The 18198-nt window shown below is 56.5% G+C and overlaps 9 protein-coding genes across 9 annotated transcripts; all 9 read left to right on the forward strand.

Moving 5' to 3' along the window:
- Positions 1-313: 313 nt before the first annotated feature.
- On the forward strand, positions 314-1708 carry LMXM_34_5210 (conserved hypothetical protein; the record flags this gene model as incomplete). Its single annotated transcript, XM_003879465.1, has 1 exon — positions 314-1708. The coding sequence occupies one exon, from the start codon at positions 314-316 to the stop codon at positions 1706-1708; it is 1395 nt and encodes a 464-aa protein (XP_003879514.1).
- Positions 1709-2336: 628 nt separating this feature from the next.
- On the forward strand, positions 2337-3293 carry LMXM_34_5220 (conserved hypothetical protein; the record flags this gene model as incomplete). Its single annotated transcript, XM_003879466.1, has 1 exon — positions 2337-3293. The coding sequence occupies one exon, from the start codon at positions 2337-2339 to the stop codon at positions 3291-3293; it is 957 nt and encodes a 318-aa protein (XP_003879515.1).
- A 632-nt stretch (positions 3294-3925) lies between these two features.
- On the forward strand, positions 3926-4651 carry LMXM_34_5230 (putative methyltransferase; the record flags this gene model as incomplete). Its single annotated transcript, XM_003879467.1, has 1 exon — positions 3926-4651. One exon carries the CDS (start codon positions 3926-3928, stop codon positions 4649-4651), a length of 726 nt encoding a protein of 241 aa, XP_003879516.1.
- Positions 4652-6873: 2222 nt separating this feature from the next.
- LMXM_34_5240 (hypothetical protein, unknown function) lies at positions 6874-7680 on the forward strand (the record flags this gene model as incomplete). Its single annotated transcript, XM_003879468.1, has 1 exon — positions 6874-7680. One exon carries the CDS (start codon positions 6874-6876, stop codon positions 7678-7680), a length of 807 nt encoding a protein of 268 aa, XP_003879517.1.
- Positions 7681-10238: 2558 nt separating this feature from the next.
- Positions 10239-11639, forward strand: LMXM_34_5250 (putative glycosyl transferase; the record flags this gene model as incomplete). The annotated part of the gene is made up of 1 exon (XM_003879469.1): positions 10239-11639. One exon carries the CDS (start codon positions 10239-10241, stop codon positions 11637-11639), a length of 1401 nt encoding a protein of 466 aa, XP_003879518.1.
- Positions 11640-12242: 603 nt separating this feature from the next.
- Positions 12243-12500, forward strand: LMXM_34_5260 (conserved hypothetical protein; the record flags this gene model as incomplete). Its single annotated transcript, XM_003879470.1, has 1 exon — positions 12243-12500. The coding sequence occupies one exon, from the start codon at positions 12243-12245 to the stop codon at positions 12498-12500; it is 258 nt and encodes an 85-aa protein (XP_003879519.1).
- Positions 12501-13531: 1031 nt separating this feature from the next.
- On the forward strand, positions 13532-14602 carry LMXM_34_5270 (conserved hypothetical protein; the record flags this gene model as incomplete). The annotated part of the gene is made up of 1 exon (XM_003879471.1): positions 13532-14602. One exon carries the CDS (start codon positions 13532-13534, stop codon positions 14600-14602), a length of 1071 nt encoding a protein of 356 aa, XP_003879520.1.
- Positions 14603-15576: 974 nt separating this feature from the next.
- Positions 15577-16344, forward strand: LMXM_34_5280 (conserved hypothetical protein; the record flags this gene model as incomplete). The annotated part of the gene is made up of 1 exon (XM_003879472.1): positions 15577-16344. The coding sequence occupies one exon, from the start codon at positions 15577-15579 to the stop codon at positions 16342-16344; it is 768 nt and encodes a 255-aa protein (XP_003879521.1).
- An 800-nt stretch (positions 16345-17144) lies between these two features.
- LMXM_34_5290 (p21 antigen protein) lies at positions 17145-17720 on the forward strand (the record flags this gene model as incomplete). Its single annotated transcript, XM_003879473.1, has 1 exon — positions 17145-17720. One exon carries the CDS (start codon positions 17145-17147, stop codon positions 17718-17720), a length of 576 nt encoding a protein of 191 aa, XP_003879522.1.
- Between the last annotated feature and the right edge of the window lie 478 nt (positions 17721-18198).

Consider the following 18198-nt stretch of genomic DNA (forward strand, 5'->3'; position numbering starts at 1 on the left):
GAGAATTGAGCGGGAGGGGCAACCGCGTTCGGCTCCTTCTGTGTCTCTGAATCTCTGCGTCCTCCCTGGGACGTGCATGCCACGTGGAACTTCGTGCAGCGGAGGACACAACAGAAGACTTGCAGAGCTACACGCTTAGAGTTGCTTGCGCAATCCCTTGTCTCCTCGTTGCTTATCGCGTCATGTGCAGGATACGTGTACTCACCCCCCACCCTCCTCGTCTCTTTGCTTCCTTCCGGGAGTGGCATCCCGCCGCTGCGCAGCGAAGGTACGCGAGCAGAACAAGAGTCTCCTCACTTGTAACCGAGGCGCCATGCGGGTGACTGTGCGACAATGCAACGTCTTTGACCCGGCGTTCATGCGCAAGGTGAAGCGTACTCTCAGCGCCTACAAAGGCTCCATGGAAACGTCGGCAAAGAAGTCGATGTCGCGTGAGGCGTTCGTGGACATTGACGAAAAAGGCGCCGCGTGGTACCTGGGCCACATGCAGTCGGCTGCTAACATGCTTGCCGACAAGGTGAAGGACGCGGACTTCATTCTCGAGATACGCGATGCACGGCTGCCCTTTACGACGGAGAATCCAAATATTCGCAAACTGACCGCCGGGAAGCCACGTCTTATCATCTTCAACAAGGCGGAGCTGTCAAACGAGGACAGCAATCGCGCGATTCAGGAATACTACGAACGGAACGGGGCCTTTGCGCTCTTCACCAGTGCGCGGCGATGCTGGAAGGACGTCGTGGAGGCGGTGCAGCGCTTCACCACGCACATTCTGCCGCCACTGCCGTATAAGACAGTCGCCCACGTTGGGCTTGTCGTGGGGATGCCGAATGTGGGCAAGTCGACGTTGATCAACTCTCTGAGGCTCGCCCACGAGTATCAGTTTCACCGTGAAGACTTCCGCCGCTCCCGATCACCTGAGACGGTCTCCATCACACCAGGCACCACGCGCGGCATGAAGCTGGTCCCTCTCTCTAAGGACCCACCCGTGGTACTGTACGACACACCAGGTCTCACACTGCCCGGCTGCTTCACGAAAGAGTCGGGGTTGAAGCTGGCGGCGTGCGGCATCATCCCCACCAACGACGTTTCCCTTCCGCAGGGCATGGTAGCGCGCTACATCTACGACATACTCGTTGCGTCCGGCTCATCTGAGCACATGGCTGAGTGTCTGCACCTTCCGCGCGTGCCAATCAGCTTCGATGACTGCGTCGCAATGATCTGTGAGCGCAGCGGCACAAGTGGGCACACCGAAATGGGCAACCTAGACCCCGTTCGCGCGCACCGGTTCTTTGTGCACGACTTCACCATGGGCAACCTGGGAAAGATCACTCTCGATGTGCTACCCCGGCGCGTGCTGCGCAGTGCTCAGTCGTCGATTCCGCTGCTGGAGGGCGGAAGCAGCACCGCAGCCACGGACGGTGCGCAAGCCGCCGTGGGCGATGATGATGGGTATGTCTGGACGCACCATGTGGAGACGAGCGACGTGGTCGAGCGCTACCCAGACCACATGCGCGAGGTTCTGCAGTCGCTGAAGGGCCCACTTCATCACGACGGGGTGCCACGCCGGCGTGGGGCACCGTCCGTGAAGAGCGTAGACAGCCCGTCCGACTGTACCGTCATCAGCCGCAAAAAAGGACCTGTTAGTCGAGCCACGGCGTTCGATGAGCAACTAAAGCGCCACACGCGATTGGCGCCAGGACGGTGATGAATTTGATATGTGCCGGAAAAGATGCGCTCCCCACTGCTTGCTTCTGCGCATGTGAGTTCCTCCAGCCGCCGATGCTTTTGCTGTGATGCTCTGCTGTTGCTGTGCCGTATGCGCGAGCTTCCCTCACCCTTCTTTCCGACCACCACACCGAGTTTTTGGTGAAACTAACCAACACGAAGAGTCACAAAAACTTTCTGAACTGTCTTTATGCCTCACGCCATTATGGATATTCGCTGTCCCTACGAGGAAGCGGGGTGTAACTAGCTCCACTTCCACCCCCCTCCCCCCCCACACACAACCGCACCGGGGAGGGCATTTAGGCGAAGCGTCAAAAGACGACTGTGTCGCCTCTCCTGTTGTGCACTGCTCTAAAGCAGAAAGGGGACACGCCCCGTGTGTATGCTCGCCGCGAGCTCAGCGTGAGCGCACACGCCCACACAGAGTATTCTGTGGCGCCCCTCCTCTGTCACTCTCTCTGATGTTTGTGCCTTTCCTGACTACGTTCTTTTGTTTCTATGCCCTTCTGCAGGGAAAACAAGGGGTCATCCGTGCGTGCGCACAGGAGGAATACCTGCACTTGGAGGCTGCCGCTCCTGGCTCTTGTTTCAGTCCCATCGCCGCAGTAATGGCCAACACATCCGCCGCTGCCTCCAATGAGCTGCGCCGCACCCAGCAGTACCTTGTGGAAGTGATTGACGAGTGCGTCTTCGTTGAGCGCCAACGCGAGCTGACAGAGCGTCGGCTTTCCTCTCAACTAGAGGCGCAAAAAACTCTCGTTAACGACCTATTCGTGGCGCTCCACGATGTGTGCCGATACACGTCCACCATGGAGGACGCCATCTTACCCACGCTGCTGCACACTTTACCGGCCTCATCGCCTGCGCACCAGCAACTTCTTAAGTTCCGCAGCAGCGTTCGTGACGCGCTCATACGCCTTTGGAAAGGCCGTGGCGGCCACCGAGAAGACAGCGTGCTCCTCCCCGCCACACCGCGAACGTATAGCGGCTCGAGAGCGGCGGACGTCCCCATCATATCACCCGACCACGTAACCGAGGCTGGTGCACAGGTGATGCAGCGACTCGTCGAGCACGAGGCTCGCCTGTTGGACGCCCTGGCCAAAGCCACGGCCAGGATCGAGGCGACGCGCGCGGCTGCCACGGCAGAAAACGGCGAGTTAGAGGCACTTCGTGCGCGCATGAACGAGCTTACCCGGGTCGTCAACAGCGGCAATTCAGGGTGGTTGCAAGCCTCACCGGAAGCCTCTGCTGCGCAGGCGCTAGAGGACGTGTCGCCAGCCACTGCACGATTTGCAGAAGCACGTGTACTGGCGTACGAAAAAACAGCGCAAGCACTGAACAACGAGCTTGCTCTACTGCATGAAAACTATGCAGCGCTCTCGCGCGCCAGAACCCGAGAGGTGGAGATGCTGAAGCAACACATGAGGGACAACCAACGCAAGCACGAGGACCAGATTGCTGAGTGTGACGCGGTGCTAGGCCGGGTGTCCATGGAACTTGAGCAGATGATCCAGGAAAATGCGCAGCTGAAGCACAAGCTGCGTATGGCAGCCGAGCCTGAATGACGGCAGCAGCGAAACTGTCGCTTGTGTGGGTGGAAAGCGAAGCTCTCCCCTTTATGCTCCGCCCCAGCGCTACGTGAGGCGTACGCGAGCGCTTTCGCGCGTTTCCTACAACTATGCATCACGTGGAAAACCAACAAACGCGCAAGGCCGTCAACAATGCAGTCTTCGAAGGGAATGCCAGACTCTGCTCAGCCATCAGCTGCACTCCTGCTCGGGATTGACGACCGGTCTCCATCCTCGAGCGCTCAGCACCTACCCTCATTAACCTGAACATAAGCTTTTGCATGTGTGCCTGTGTGTGGACGCTGCAGCCCGTCTCTCGTCTCGAAGCTTCCTTGGATGTCCGTGAATCATTCCGAAGGATGATCGGCTCAAAATGGTTTATTCATTCTTTCATCTCTGCAATCTCTCATCTGTCTCTCCTCCACCAACGCATATCTTACCTCGGTGGATATTCTTGTTCTTTGGGGGGGGGTCGTCGCGCGCCCCTCCTCTGCTTTGCCTCTTTCGCATATCCTCGTTTTCTTTTCACTGTGTTTCGTGACTGTGCTGTGTACACCACATGCGGTAACGGACGATGCTGCCCAGTGGTGCAAGCACCTCTTTTCTTTTCGCCTTTCTTCACCGCGGTGATGGCATCTGAAGAGCAGCCTCGATGGACGCGGCTACCGATCCGGACGCGTCCGCATCGGAATCCGCTCGCCGAGAATGACGACGAGCACCCGGAGTGCCCGGCACAGTTCGCGGAGCGCTTCTCGGAGTTCTACCCTGGTATGGTCAACCCAGTGGTTGAGTTCGTCGACATCGGTTGCGCATTTGGGGGCATGCTCTTCTCGCTTGCGGCGGTGTTCCCCACAACGTGCATGATGGGGCTCGAGATTCGCCCGAAGGTGGTTAGCTTTGCTCAGGAGAAGGCACTGGCGCTGCGTCAGGAGAACGCGGCGTCCTTGACACAGCACTATCGCAATATATGGTTTGAGCAAATGAATGTAATGAAGTTTGGGTCCAACTGCTTTACGAAAGGCCAGGTGTCTCGTCTGTTCTTCTGTTATCCGGACCCGCACTGGAAGCGCAAGAACATCCGTCGTCGCATCATTTCGCCGGGCTTGGTGCAGGAGTACGCGTACTGGCTGCGCCACGGTGGTCTGGTGTACACCGTCTCGGATGTAGCTGAACTAGAGGAGTGGATGGTACAGTGTCTCGACGACTCGCCACTGTTTCGCCGTTTGACGGAGGCGGAGCTCAGCACGTCTGAGCATAAACAAATCCTCGAAATTGTGACCGGTGCCAGCGAGGATGCACAGCGCACGGCGCGCAAGGGCCTGCAGAAGCACTTCGCCGTGCACATGCGCATCTGAGTTGCCATCGAACTCCAACGGTTGTGCCCGTGCCTGTATGTGCGGATTGTGTTGAAAAGTGGTACGTTTTCCGTCGAGTAAGCTGATAAACAGTTTCTACATTCATAAGCGTGGCTCCCGTTCCGATCTGCTGCACAGGTCGAGCAAGGCCCCCTCCGAACATCTGTACGCACACAAACGACCGCCTGTGAGTCTCAGCAGTTGGTTATCTCTATCAAAGATCCCCTGCTTTGGGGGGTGGGTTGGTGCTCACAGTGCGGGAAAGTCGCGTAAAGAGTGATGCCTGAACCAGCTCTAACGCTTCCTCTTCGCTTCTTATGTGCCCGCCTTCCTTTGCCGAGCAGGTGGTGTGTGTTAGAGGCCGCTCAACTCCACTCACCCACCTACACACGCGATGCCGTCCCCTCTTGCCACTCATACGTCTCCGCCTCTGCGCTACCATCGTACGGTGCCTCTTCTTCCCCATCCCCGACTCTTGTGCTCCGCGCCGTCGGCTCTCTCCTGCGACCCCCAGCCTCTCTCCTCTCTTTGCGTGACTCTTCCCGTCTGTCAGCTCTCCTCCATTGTGCTTTCGTGCTTCATCGCGGTTCTCTTTATGTTCCGCTGCCAATCGTGATGCATCAACACCTGTCACAGAAATATATATATACACACACATACACCCCCTGTCAGCTGCCCTGCCAGGACCCACTCAAGAGGCAATGTCTCCTGCGCCTGTGCTTCTGTTTCGCGCGTAGTTGTACCGAACAAAAGAAAAAGAAGTCCGTGGTTCCACAGCTCTCTGGAAATCACCTGTCCTTTGTGACCTCTGTGCCTTCTCGTGACATGAAAGCACGGACGAGGGGCGTGTGCCCGTTTGTAGGTACTTTACTGGGCGAATGAGTCGCGGAGTCAAATGATGTTGAGTAGGCGAGAGCTGGTGAAAGGGCTTGGCGGTCCATGGAGGTGCTTGCGACGTGTCGTGAAGAAGGGATCTCAGAGGTCGGGTCGTTTGACGGCTGTTCCCCGGAGCCTCCTCCATTTCTCCCCGCGCTCTCTTGCAGGGATGCCGTGGTGTGTACTGGTGCCTCGTACGCTCCCATTGTTTTGGTCTGCTATCCTTGTTTGTATGTGCTCCTCTCTCTCTATCCCCCCTTCTCTTCTGCTTGCATAGCCACCCCCTCCCCCAATATCATTGCGGTGAAGCACATCGAAATGGCGTGCCCGGACGACGTAGTGGAGGGCCCACTCCTGAAGACCCATCTATTTTTTTTCTCCTCCCCACTCGGCAATTTGTTGCGTGCCGCAGAATGCGGTGACGAGTCCGTGCTGAACTACTGTTTTCTTCTACGTCTTTTCGCTCGTTTTTTTTTTACGTGGCGGCGGTATGTGTCTAACCTGCCCGCTGCCTTTCGCCTCCCCTGATCGAATGCTGCGCCGCTTCACTGTCTGCGGTGGTGCGCCTTCTGCTATTGTGTCGAGTGTTTTGTTGTTGCGTAGTCTCCTGTGACGCGCTCTTGCCACCCTTTTTTTCTTATTTGTGCTCCCCTTGAGGTTTCACCGCTGACACATTCGACCATGACTCCTCGCTGTCCCTCGTTTAATGTTTTTTGGGGGCCCGCACGTAGGGGCAAACTCAGTTGCAAACGCTGCGGCTTTACGATCGTGTGTGTGTGTGTGTGCCTGCGACCAATGATCAGACCCTGCTCAGTGTGTGATACGGTCGTCACCTCTCTCACGAGGCTGTGCAACATTCGGAAGCCTGTGAATATTTTTTGTTTGTATGTTACTAGCATATCCCCGAGCGTCGTGTGCAGTGATGTGCTGAAGACTCTGCCGGAGAGGATGCGCATTTTTATTTCTCCCCATTGCCTTACACTGAGTTCAGTCTGTCCCCCCGGCCAAAATGGTTTGTGCTTCGCCACATAAAGCTCTGTATCAAAATGCAGCTGTCGCTTCAGGGAGCACCACAGACGTATGCGCGGTCACCGCCGACCAAAATCCCGGATGAGAACCCCTCCCCCTGTTCACCCCTCCCCCTCGTTTGGGCAGAACAAGCGAAGCCCGCGTACTTTCTCTCTCTCTGTGTGCTGGGTCGTGAGTGTGGTCAACTCTTTTCTTGAACTCCCTCTTGTGTTCAAGGTTCGAAAAGCGACGATCAATCGCCAGCGCTCGCGCCATCAGATCAGCATATTACCAAATCGTTATCCTTCAATCTTTTTCGTACCCCGATTGACGGGTGAATGCACGTGTTCGCGCTGGTACTGCTGTCATTGGTCACCGGGCTGATGCTCGCTGTGCCAGGACGAGGTGCTAGCAAGTGCTTTGTCACAGACACAGCCCCGACTGTTCCGTTTGGGCTACAGCTGTGCTACATGCACTCGCACAATGCGTGCTGCCTCCCTGGCAATGATAAAGATGTTCAGACGGCATACTCTGCCTTGGTGCCAGAGGGGCAGGGCTGTGTCGCGGGCAGTCAGCGCATCTACACCTCGCTCTACGCGCTGCGCCAGTATCTTTGCCTGCCCTGTGATCCCAAAGAACCCTTGTACCGCTTCGAGAGCGTAAAGGGCGACATAGTAGACGGTGGCCTCGTTCCGCCGTCCACCAACTCCGTTGCTGGGGAGCAGACGTGGCGCATTTGCCGTTCCTTCCTCTATGGCAAAGAGGGCACTCGGGAAGGGCTGTGGGGCGTCGATGGCTCTCGCTACGCTGAGTGCGGCGTCATTGTGAGCTCGTGCATGTCCACCCCCGTCTTCAACATAACCGCCGCCTCCTTTCATTCACCGTCGCCTTCGTGCGTAGCGTCGAATGAACTCATCATTCCGTCCATCACCTTCCGTGGCTCCCCTAACCCGGCACTCGAGATGCTCTCAATGGTAACGCAGAGCATTCCAGAGTTTCAAATCGTCGTTGTGAACGATAGCGATCCAAACTACGACTACGACCAGACGCCGTGCTTCGGGCGTGACGCCACCGCGACAGTCAACTCAGCGACGCTGTGGCGGTGGGTGTCGGTAGTGGCACTCGCGCTGTTACTCTGGTTCTGAGGTGGAACCCCCATGTGTACAAGAAGGCGCGCAGTCGGCTTTTCGCTAAGGCCACTTTACTAGACATCAAGCTCACGGTGGAGAAAAGGCTCGCGCCTGAGATATCCAGCGTGCGATGCGCTGGCAACAACCGCGTGCAGGCGGCGGCTGTACCGCCTGTGAAATTGTTTGCATCACTAAAGAGGGCAAGTGATCACTTGTAGAGTAACTGTATACAGCGCCGCGTTCCCTTCCAGCTCTTCATTGCTTTTCTTTTCATGTCATTTTGTGTGCTTTCCTCGAGGGAGGTGTGCAGCGGCCAATGCAAGGTGAATGGTAGTCTTTTGCACATGCTCTGCCTACTGCAAGCGTCGTGAATGACATCACCTTTGCACCGCCGTTCCGTCGCACACTCTCTCCATTGGCTTCCGTCTTGTTCGTCTCCCATCTTCCTCAACTCCGGTGTGCAGAGGCAAATACAAAATGCACAGCTTTGCGTGTGGAGCTCGCTCTGCGTGTCCTCGTCTGCGGCTGTTTGGCATCTGCGTTGAGCGGCGCGCGCACGGTTATCAACCGTAACGCCGAATCTGCTTACGCTGTGTGCTGAAAGGTGTTGCGCACATTTCCTTCCATAGCATCCGGACAGTGGAAACACGGCGGCCAACTCTCCTATGGTTCTCGACACGCGACCCCCAGAAGCCCCTCCCCTACCCCCCCCCCATACAAACACACCTGCTTCGAGACTTCCTTACATTCCCCCGCCGAGTGCTACAGTTTTGTCTGCTACCTCCGCTCCTTGTGCTGCTCTACTTCCACATCCCTCTCGATTTCTCTCACATTAATCCGTCGCTCTCGCTGTCACTCCTGCCGTATATGCCGACAAGTACACCACAGAGGTTCGTGTGACTTTTTCTTCTTCGCTATTTTGGCTACCGTGGATGCCGCTATCTGTTGACTCTAGCGCAACCCTTCTTGCCGTTGCGCTCGTCGTTGTCCATATCGTGATCGTTGGTGGCATCTTCGCCCATTTATGGTCACATGTTCCGAAGAAGCACGTGCAACCCGCTTTGTCGGCGGAGGAGCGCGTCGCGATTCGCCAGAAGATGCGCAAGAGTCACTGAGGGTCTCAGTCTTGTCGGTGGTGCTGGCGTCCGTCGCGCTTTTCCCTGTTGCTGAAAGCCTGCGACAAGGGTGAAAAGGGGGGAAGGGGTGCGCGAACAATGATGTGCCGATTCGCAGGGAGTCAACGTGCTCACCGCCACTTCAACGGCATGCTTCGCCACGCACTGACCTTCTCTTTGCCCCGTCGTGTTCCCCTGCTTATTTCAGATCTCGAAACGGGTCATTGCAGGCCTTTGCCTTCCCCCACCCGCCGCCTTGACGATTGCCCGCGACGACGGGGAACCCCACTCGGGCGACGGCAAAAAAGGGGGAGGGCATACCTGGGCCCACCTGCTCGCGCGAGTCGTGCCACCGAGGGCGTGGGTAGAAGGATGCCGGATCGGCACACGCCCCCACGCTAAACCGGAAACTCGCCAGCGGGGCCGGGCTGGGTGGGTGCGCGGGGGTGGGCCGTATGCTTCACCTTCTGGTATTCTTCTCTCTTCTTCTGCTCTCCACTTCGTCGTGAGTATGTGTCATCGTCAGACCGTGCCACACTACCTGTTGATTGCGTCAGGGAGACAATTCACGTGCACACAATGATGAAGGCGATAGCGAGCTGTCGTCTGTTGCGGAACAGATGGAAGCTGCGTGGCCCCACAGGGATTGCAAACCCCGACAAGGCGATTGCATGGGGTCGAATCAGCGCACGCGGTAGCAGCAGCCAGTACGACAAGGGCATAGCTCCCCAAGTGGAAGGAAAGGCTCGCTCAACCAATCGAACCGGCCCTAGAGGACTTATCCGGGGCTTTGCACACGAGGAGCAAGTCCCACCTCTGCCCAGCAGCTCGAAGAAGTGACCGGGCTTCCCACCACCACGAATGGAAAAAGCAAATATGCGCTTACTAGACACATCACACTCGACGCTGAAAGGGTAGACGGGGTGGGCGAAAAAAAAAAGGGGGAGTGCGTGGCGGTCGGTGTTACACGCGTGAGAGTTCATTTGCTAGGCACCCTCGAAGGCGCAGGCGTGCTTATGTGTGAGTGCACCCTTGCTTCCTCCTGGTACTCGATGTCTGCCGGAACCCACCTGGTTCGGCGCGCTTTATTCTCTGCGCTTGTGGAGGTACGCATGCGTGCGCGATCCGGCGAGACCCTCGGTTGAAGCTGCACCTCGTGTAACTAGACGCGGCGACGACCTACAGCCTCCCCGTGAAGCGTGCTTCTTTCTCTTTTCTTTTTCTGGCTGGGGCACTCAGCGCGCGGCCTAGACAGTGTCGAAGCGCCAATGCCAGTGGTGAGTTGCGCCGCTGCCAAACAGCTCTTCTGGATATCTCGGATACTATGGAAACACCGCTACCTTCCCCACTTCACTGGTTCTCTCATCTATCCCCCGATATTTCGATTCGTCTCACCATCACAGCCGTGGCACTCACGTAGGTGCCGTCTACATGACTGCTGGAAGCAGGGTCATCAGAATGCTCATCTTTACCTTTCTTGTGCTTGCTACGCTCGCCCTTCTTTGTCATCATCGAAAACGTGCGTACGCTAGGAACACGGTCGGCTTCTTGCATGCTGCAGCAGGGGCAGGTGGGGGTGGCGAACGTGTGTTGTGGGCCGCCTTGGACGGACTGCAGCACGCAGATGCAGCCAAAGGGGTGAAGCGGCAATATGTAGTCTTTACAAACGAATACAAGCCAGCAGACAGGCTGTCGGCCGAGTCATCCGACCAACATCTCCTTTCCCTCGTCGAAAAGCAGTTCAGCATCTGCCTTCTTCGGCCTGTGCGCTTTATCTACTTGCGCCAAGCCCTTACCCGGTGGCTGAGTGGTGACGCCTACCCACGTCTCACGTTGTTCTTGCAAATCTTCTGGGGCGGAGCGGCCCTCTTCTATGAGGTGGCGGTCGCAAATGCGGTGACCCCGATCGTGGTGGAGACAGTTGGTGTGCCACTTGTTTATCCTCTGTTACGGCTTCTTGCCGGGTGCACGGTGATCTCCTACACGCATTACCCCATCGTCTCCTCCGCCATGACGCAGCGTGTGCGCAGCGGGGAGGTGAGCCACACTAACTCACCGACCGTGGCACGGAATCGGATGCTGCGCTGCGCCAAAGTCGTCTATTACGATGTTTTGTCGCTCCTGTATCGCTGCATGGGCTTTTTCCCAAACGTGGTTCTGACAAACTCGTCATGGACGCAGAACCACGTGCAATCTATTTTTTGGCCACGCACGTGCATTCGGCTGTACCCGCCGTGTGACGTTGCTGGCTTTGCCGCGGGGTCACAGCCGCCTGCGCTGCGCAACAACCGCATCGTCAGCGTCGGCCAGTTCCGACCAGAGAAGAATCACATGCTGCAGCTTGTAGCTTTTCATGCAGCAGTGCCGCAGCTGCCGAGGGATGCCAAGCTCGTCATGATCGGCGGCGTACGCAACGCGGACGACCGGAAACGTGTTGAGCAGCTGCACGTGCGCGCAAAAGAACTCGGAATCGAAAAGCAGGTCGAGGTTCTCGTGAATGCGACAGTAGCGGAGGTGCGAGCTGAACTGGGAAAGTGCGTCATTGGGCTTCACACCATGCGTGACGAGCACTTTGGCATTGTGCTGCTAGAGTACCTCGCTGCCGGCTGCATCCCTCTCGGACACCGGAGCGGTGGTGTCGAACTTGACATTCTCAACTCTCCCGATTTGGGCTTTCTGGCCGTTACGGCGGAAGAGTACGCAGCGGCCATGGCCGAAATCTGTGAAATGCGGCTGCGCGATCCGGACCGGTACGTTCAGTTCCAGAAACGCGGCAGCGAGCATGTCAGGTCATTTGACGACAGCAGCTTTCGAACTCGTTTTGTCGAGCTGGTCAGCGAATATGTCTACGCCTGCTAGCAAGCCCGTATCCGGATTCTTTTGATATCTGTTGCACGCTCAACATGGGCGATGCCCATTCTGTTCGACAGGGAATGGATACTGAGGCGAAGAAGAGCACGCACGCGTCGCTTGGGCGTGGCGCCGCTCCCAATTCACTACTGCAGAACAGCAGAAGATCACTGGACAATATCCTAAAGTCGCGCCTCACAGTGCACGGCATCTGCTACGCTCGTGCATCGCATCGCTACTGATTCTGTGCGCCTCCCTTGCATGTCAGCTTGGAGACATTCCTCTCCTTCCCACAGACTGCGCGCTACTGTGCACTGGGAGGGTGAGTGCCGTGTGTCTCCATGTCCTGTGATGTCTGCGTTGTGGACTTCTCTCTCACCATCGCGACCAAGAAAACCTGTTTGTCCGCCTCCCCTCCCTCCTCTTCCTCCCCGACTTCTTTGCACTCTTTTCTCTTGCTGGAGCGGCTGCCCAGCCAGAACACACAAACGCTTGCAGAATTTGCGCCCATCTCATTCCCCCACCTGGACCCACCACTGCGCGTTGTCCTCGCACCACGTACTCGTGTGTTTCTCTTCTCTCAACCCCCTTTGCCTGTTTATACTCCACGCCATGTCGTACCGATCGAGCGAAGCGAAGAAGGAGGAGTTCCGGAAGTACCTGGAATCCACGCAGGTAGTCGACGCCCTCACCCGCGTCCTGGTCAACTTGTACGAAGAGGAACAGAAACCCGAGGACCCGGTGGACTACATCAAGCGGGTTCTTGGTGGTGCTTCGTCGGCCGACTACGAGGCACTGCAGCAAGAAAACGCGCGTCTCCGCGCAGAGGTGGAATCGCTAAAGAAGCAGCTAAGTGGCCAGGCGCAGTAACGTGCCGCCGTGCCATTCTCTCGAGAGAGGTGCTGTAGCGTCTGTTCGTGCGTGAGCGCCCTCTTTTCCTCTTCCCCCTTCTCCTCCCCCGTGCCCCTCCTGTCCATGCGTAGGTGACATGTACATACATTGAAAAGGAAAAAAAGGGCCACGTCTCTCAATGGTCCGCGTCACAGAGTGGACGCATGCCGTCCCTGTGTTGGGGTGTGCTGGCTCATTTCGAACTTCACCACACGTAAAGCTCCACGGCAGCATCGGCCCAGAGAGACTCTGCCTGTGCCCGGTATCGCCCTTTTCATCTGTGGGAGCGCATCCCTCTCTTCGTCAATTCTTGTGCAGCTGTGGTTGCGACGCTCGTGATGTCGTCCGTTCCGATGTCATGACCTCTCGCTGCCTCCGCTTGGCTCTCTGGGCTTTTGAATTTCATCGTCTACCTCTTTTTCTTCGCATTCCTCGACCACACAATCTTCCCTGACCTTTTCGTCTACAGTCCTTTCTGATCGCTGCCACCACAGTTGCTTTCAGGCTGTCGCGTGTGTGCTGCCGCGAGGAAGCACCGCTGCATTTTCATACAGGGCTGCTTGCGCCCACCTCTCCTTCCATCCCTATCTCTCTTTATACAGTACGTCTACCATACACGCAAACTTCTCTTTGCTTGCATACACCGTTTTGCTCACACGCACACCACCAATTAGTGTTCTCTTCTCACCCCTGTCTGTCGGCGTCGCCAGCCCCCTCCCCCCTCCCCCTCCACTCCCTACCTCGCTTTTCTCGTGTATAAGTGTACGTGTCCTTTTGTTTTGTTTGCTTTCTTACGTTTCCCCCTCCGTTCCTCTACTACTTCCCCCCCTCTCACTTGTTGATTCGCGTATTGGTTACCACCTCCGCACCGATTTGTCTACCGATCGCCCCAGCGCCGCCTCTTTCCATCGGCGGCGAGCACCTGGGAGCTGCTGTGTGCATTTGTATCTACGCGCACTTTTTTTCCTTCTTTCATTCGTGTGCTTTGTGGATCTCTTGCCACCCACACGATGATGGAGCACCCCGCCGCAGTGGAGGAGGGAGAGAAGAAAAGCAGCAGCAGCATCTCGTACGCAACCCCGTGGGTCGCCAACGGACTGTCGTGGGCAAATCAGCCCAACAAGCCCTTCCGCCTGGCCATCTCGTCCTACACTAAGGATTACCGCAACTACGTAGACATTGTGGAGAAGAATGAGGACAACGAGATCGTCTGCCGTGCCTCCTGGGAGCACTGCTACCCTCCGACCAAGGTCACCTTCCCTCCGCGTCCTCTGCAATCCGACGTTGTGATCACCACCGCAGACTATTTGCGTCTGTGGGAGATCACCGAGGGTGCCCCAAAGGCAGAAAAGGCAGCCTCCACCCGTGGTGACCCGCAGCACGCAGCGAAGGCCAAAACGATCGACTCGAAAGTGACGATGAAGCGCGTCTTCGACAGCGCAAAGCCGAACGACTTTTGCTCGCCAGTGACCTCGTGCGACTGGAACAGCGAAGACATCAACACCGTGGCGTGCTGCAGCATCGACTCCACGGTGACGTTGTGGGACGTGGAGACGGGGGCGCAAAAGACGAAGTTGGTGGCGCACGACAAGGATGTCTATGATATTGCGTTTGCCTCTGCTCACACCTTTGCTAGCTGCGGCGCTGACGGCTCTTTGCGCTTTTTTGATCTTCGTAACATGGATCACTGTACTATTCTCTACGAGACGCAAGGGCTCTCGCCGCTGCTGCGCCTGGCCTGGAATCAGTTTGACCCCTACTTCATCGCCACCTTTGGCATTGATAGTCCCGATGCGGTAGTGATTGACATGCGCTATCCGACAGTGCCGGCCTCCCAGCTCTCCCAGCTGCATCAACTGCCCATTAACAATCTCACCTGGTCGCCACAAAACGCGCAGAACATCTGCACCGTGGGCGAGGATGGCCTGGTGTGTGTGTGGGAGGCTAGGGCGGAAAAAGGTCGCTCCATCTTATGGTGTGACTGCGAGGTGCCCATCAACAATGTGGCGTGGCGCCGTGCCGAAAACGAAGACTGGATGGCCATTACCACCTCGAAGGGCGCTCAGCTGCTGCCGTTGTAGTTGACCACGCGTCTCTTCCAGGTGATGTGGTTTGACAGTGGTACGTTCATAGAGCGAGAAAAGGATAGGTGCGCGGCATCTCTTGACGATGACAACCGCCTCCTGGCTGCGCGTCTCAGTCCTCTTTCAGTATCATTGTCAACGTTTTGTACGTATGCTATATCGTTGCCTTTTTTGTTTTCTGCTCGTTGTGCAGCGAAGAGCCACTCCCTCTCTCTTGAAACATCAGCTTCTGTCTCTCCTCCGCTGCACTCGAACGTATGTGACAATGGTGTGCGCTGCGTCAGTGTACGTTCCTTCACTGCGTGGTTATCTCTCTGTATAAATGATTTGTATGAGTATGTGTGTGCGTGTTTACGTTCTCTCCTACTCGACCACAAACGCACGCTGTTGTGAGAGCGAGGGGCGAGATGGAAAAGGAGAGGCGTTACCGTGGCACTTTGGGCACACTTTGGGGGTGCAACACTCATTCAGCTTTTTTTCCAATACGATTGGCTGGGAACACCATCGTGCAAGACAACTTCGAGAAGGAATAGTGCAGCCGACAAGCACATGGTGGTGGTGGAAAGGCAGGGCAGAGTCGCGCAACGGTTGTAGCTTCACAGACGATATCACAACCACTGTGACAAGACTTACAAGCCCCCCCCCCACACACACACAAAAAATGCGTCGCCCCTCCCGTCTCCTTTCGCTTTTTATTTCGGTTACTGTTGCTATGGCGAGAAACTCCCCCATCTCCCACCCCCTCTCTCTTCCCACCTCTGTCGTCTGGTTGCACGCCAGCGCTGTACGCCGAACCCTTCTCCCACTCACCCTTCGCACCTTTTTTCTTTACTGCTTGCGTTCAACCTGCATAAACTCAAAAGTTTGCTCCCGTCCAGAAGCGGCCTGTGCCGTTTCATTGCACTTTTTCCCCCTATCTCCCTCGTACCGTGCACCCTTCGCGCTTCACTGTGAGGCGTCTGCTGAGGAGAATGTCACTGCTCAACACTACTCTCCAAACCCTCGTGGTCCGGTTGCGCGACATGTCCGGCAACGTGACGCAGCAGAAGCTTCACAACCGCGTGTTTGACGCATACGAGGCTAAGTCGCTTGTCTTCCAAGTTATTTCACCTGCACAGCAACTCGTGATGAAGCAGTACAGTGGTCGAATCCCCCCAATGCACCCCGTCGGCCAGCCTCTCATGGTAGACTCGTGGAGTGAACTGGTAGAACTGCATAAGCCGGACAACGAGTACCAGCTTCTGCCGCGGCGTGCACGCAACAACAACGCGTATGCAGTGATGTCAGCCATCTGCTGCAGCGTTGGCTCGCCGTTCGAGATGGACCACCGGCTGGAGCCTGCAGACTTCAAGCTAGTTTTCAAGTCACAGGCAGATCAGGACGCGCGCACGGCATTCAATCTCAAGCACACGGACAAAGTACCACAGACGATCTTCTTGGACGGGCTGATGGAGGCTCCGAAAGCCTCGGCGCTCGTGTCCTTTCACAACATCCTCACTCCCGCGCACGTGAACAACCTCGCCGGCACAGAGCAGTTTCTCCGAGAGTGGTGCAGGGAGCCTACCGACGGAGACCGCCATCGCCAGCTAAAGCTTTGTTTTAGCTCACTTTTGGAGAAGCAGACGCATCTTTTCCTCGGTACCAACGCGGCACCTGGTCGGGAGCTGCTGAACTACGCGAAGGGGAAGAACATTTTTGTCTATGGAAAGAAGGGAATGACGTACCAATATGTTCCATAGGCGAGGAACCAAAGCCTTTCATGCCCACAATACGCACGCGCAAGCACAGAAACCTGTGCCGGCACCCGTGTGCACCTCTTTAGCGAAAGTATATGTCTTGTCACTCTCCTGTGTCGGGTGTCTCGTAGCGAGATTATTTTTTCCCCGTTTCTCTGTCCTCCCTTTCCTTCTATTCTCTTCACAGATTTACGGCAATCATCGCCCGCACGCATGGTTGTCCGCCTCTGATGTGCGCAAGAAGTTGTGCGTGAGTTTATGTGCCGGCAGTGCTTTGTGCGTTGGTCTGCGTTTTTTTACCTGGTGCGCGCGTTCACATGTTCGTATGTTGGTGCTCGTGTACGCGTCGAGTGATGCCGTTTCGTTAAGAGTATACGGGGTGCACTGTATGCGCACCTCCATGCCGACCCTGCTTCAGCGGCTGAGCAGCAGCATAGAGTCCACAGAAACCCAGAAGCAGTGAAACTTGCCATGAAGGCACTGGCCAAATATCGGCCTGTGACCTGGCCACGGCCGCGTTTGCCAACGATGGCACATCCTGAGGGTACACCGAGCTAGGTAACGCTCCTGACGGGCACATCCGTGTCAAGGGAGGGGTACGATATGCCGCCCATTCCCTCTCTCGACTCCTCCCTCCGCTGTCGCTCCTGTCTGCGCTCTCCCTCGAAGCCTCCCCCGCCCAACCACCACTAACCCTCCTCCTGCCGTCTCTCTTTTGAACCACCTGAGCACCGACACGTTTAGTCATCACTGCAAAGCGCTTTTTTCTTTCACTTTTTCTTGACTGTTTCCTCGTATTCACCATGAGCATTATCAAGGAGGACGACGCCGTGGGCTGCTACATGACGGTGACCCTCGTGGACGACACCAAGGTGGAGGGTACCATCTTCACCTACAATCCCAAGGAGGGCATCATAGTACTCCTGTCCCTTCGCGACGATCAGACGAACATGAAGCTAATCCGCACTCCATACATCAAAGAGTTCAGCATTTCACACGCTGAGGAGGGAACGCACCTGCCCCCGGCACTGGACTCCTTCAACGAACTTCCGTCCATGCACGCCGGACGCGACAAGTCCATCTTCAAGCACGCCAGCACGCAGCTCAAGAACGCCGAGGCGAACCGCGAAAAGCACTTCAACTCTGTCACGACCGACACACCGATCGCCACACTCGATGCGTACCTCAAGCTCCTGCGGCTATACCCCTTCATTGAGTGGAACAGCGAAGAGGGTGTCATCCAGGTCTCTGACACCGTCATTGTCGTAGGGGACCCCGACTGGCGGACACCCAAGGCAATGCTGGTGGACGGTGCCCCTGAGAAGGACAGACCGCTCGTAGACCGCCTGCAGGTGGCGCTCGGAAGCGGCAAGAAGTGAGTCATTGTTTAGCGGACGGAGTATCGTGTGCTTGTGTGTCTGTTCGAGTTTGTTTTGTTTCTCTTTGTGGTACTGCGCACGACTGTGCCCTCTCACAGTGGTGGCTGAGTCCATATGCGGTTGAGTTGTCGGTTGTAACAACGCCTCGCTGCCGACCATATGGGCGAGGGCGAGCAAAGCTCTGATAGAATGCAAAAATGCCGAAGCCAAAACTAAAGAAGAAATTTCATTTCCTTCACCACGCAGTGACCGGCTGAGCGCGGGTCTTTATTTTCGTGCAGACAGAGAGGGTAAGCCGACAGGCATCACCCGAATGCCGGCCTTGGAGGAACAAGAGAAGGAGAGGCAGCGCGACTACGTTCGAAGAGTGGAGGTGGTGGCATGCTGATGCGATGCCTCCCTTCCTCTTCCTGTAGGTGTCGCAATGAGGAACAACACAAGAGGCAAATGGTAGCAGGAATACTTTTGCAACCCTGTA

This window comes from Leishmania mexicana, chromosome 34, assembly GCF_000234665.1.
Source record: "Leishmania mexicana MHOM/GT/2001/U1103 complete genome, chromosome 34".
Classification (NCBI taxonomy): Eukaryota; Euglenozoa; class Kinetoplastea; order Trypanosomatida; family Trypanosomatidae; genus Leishmania; species Leishmania mexicana.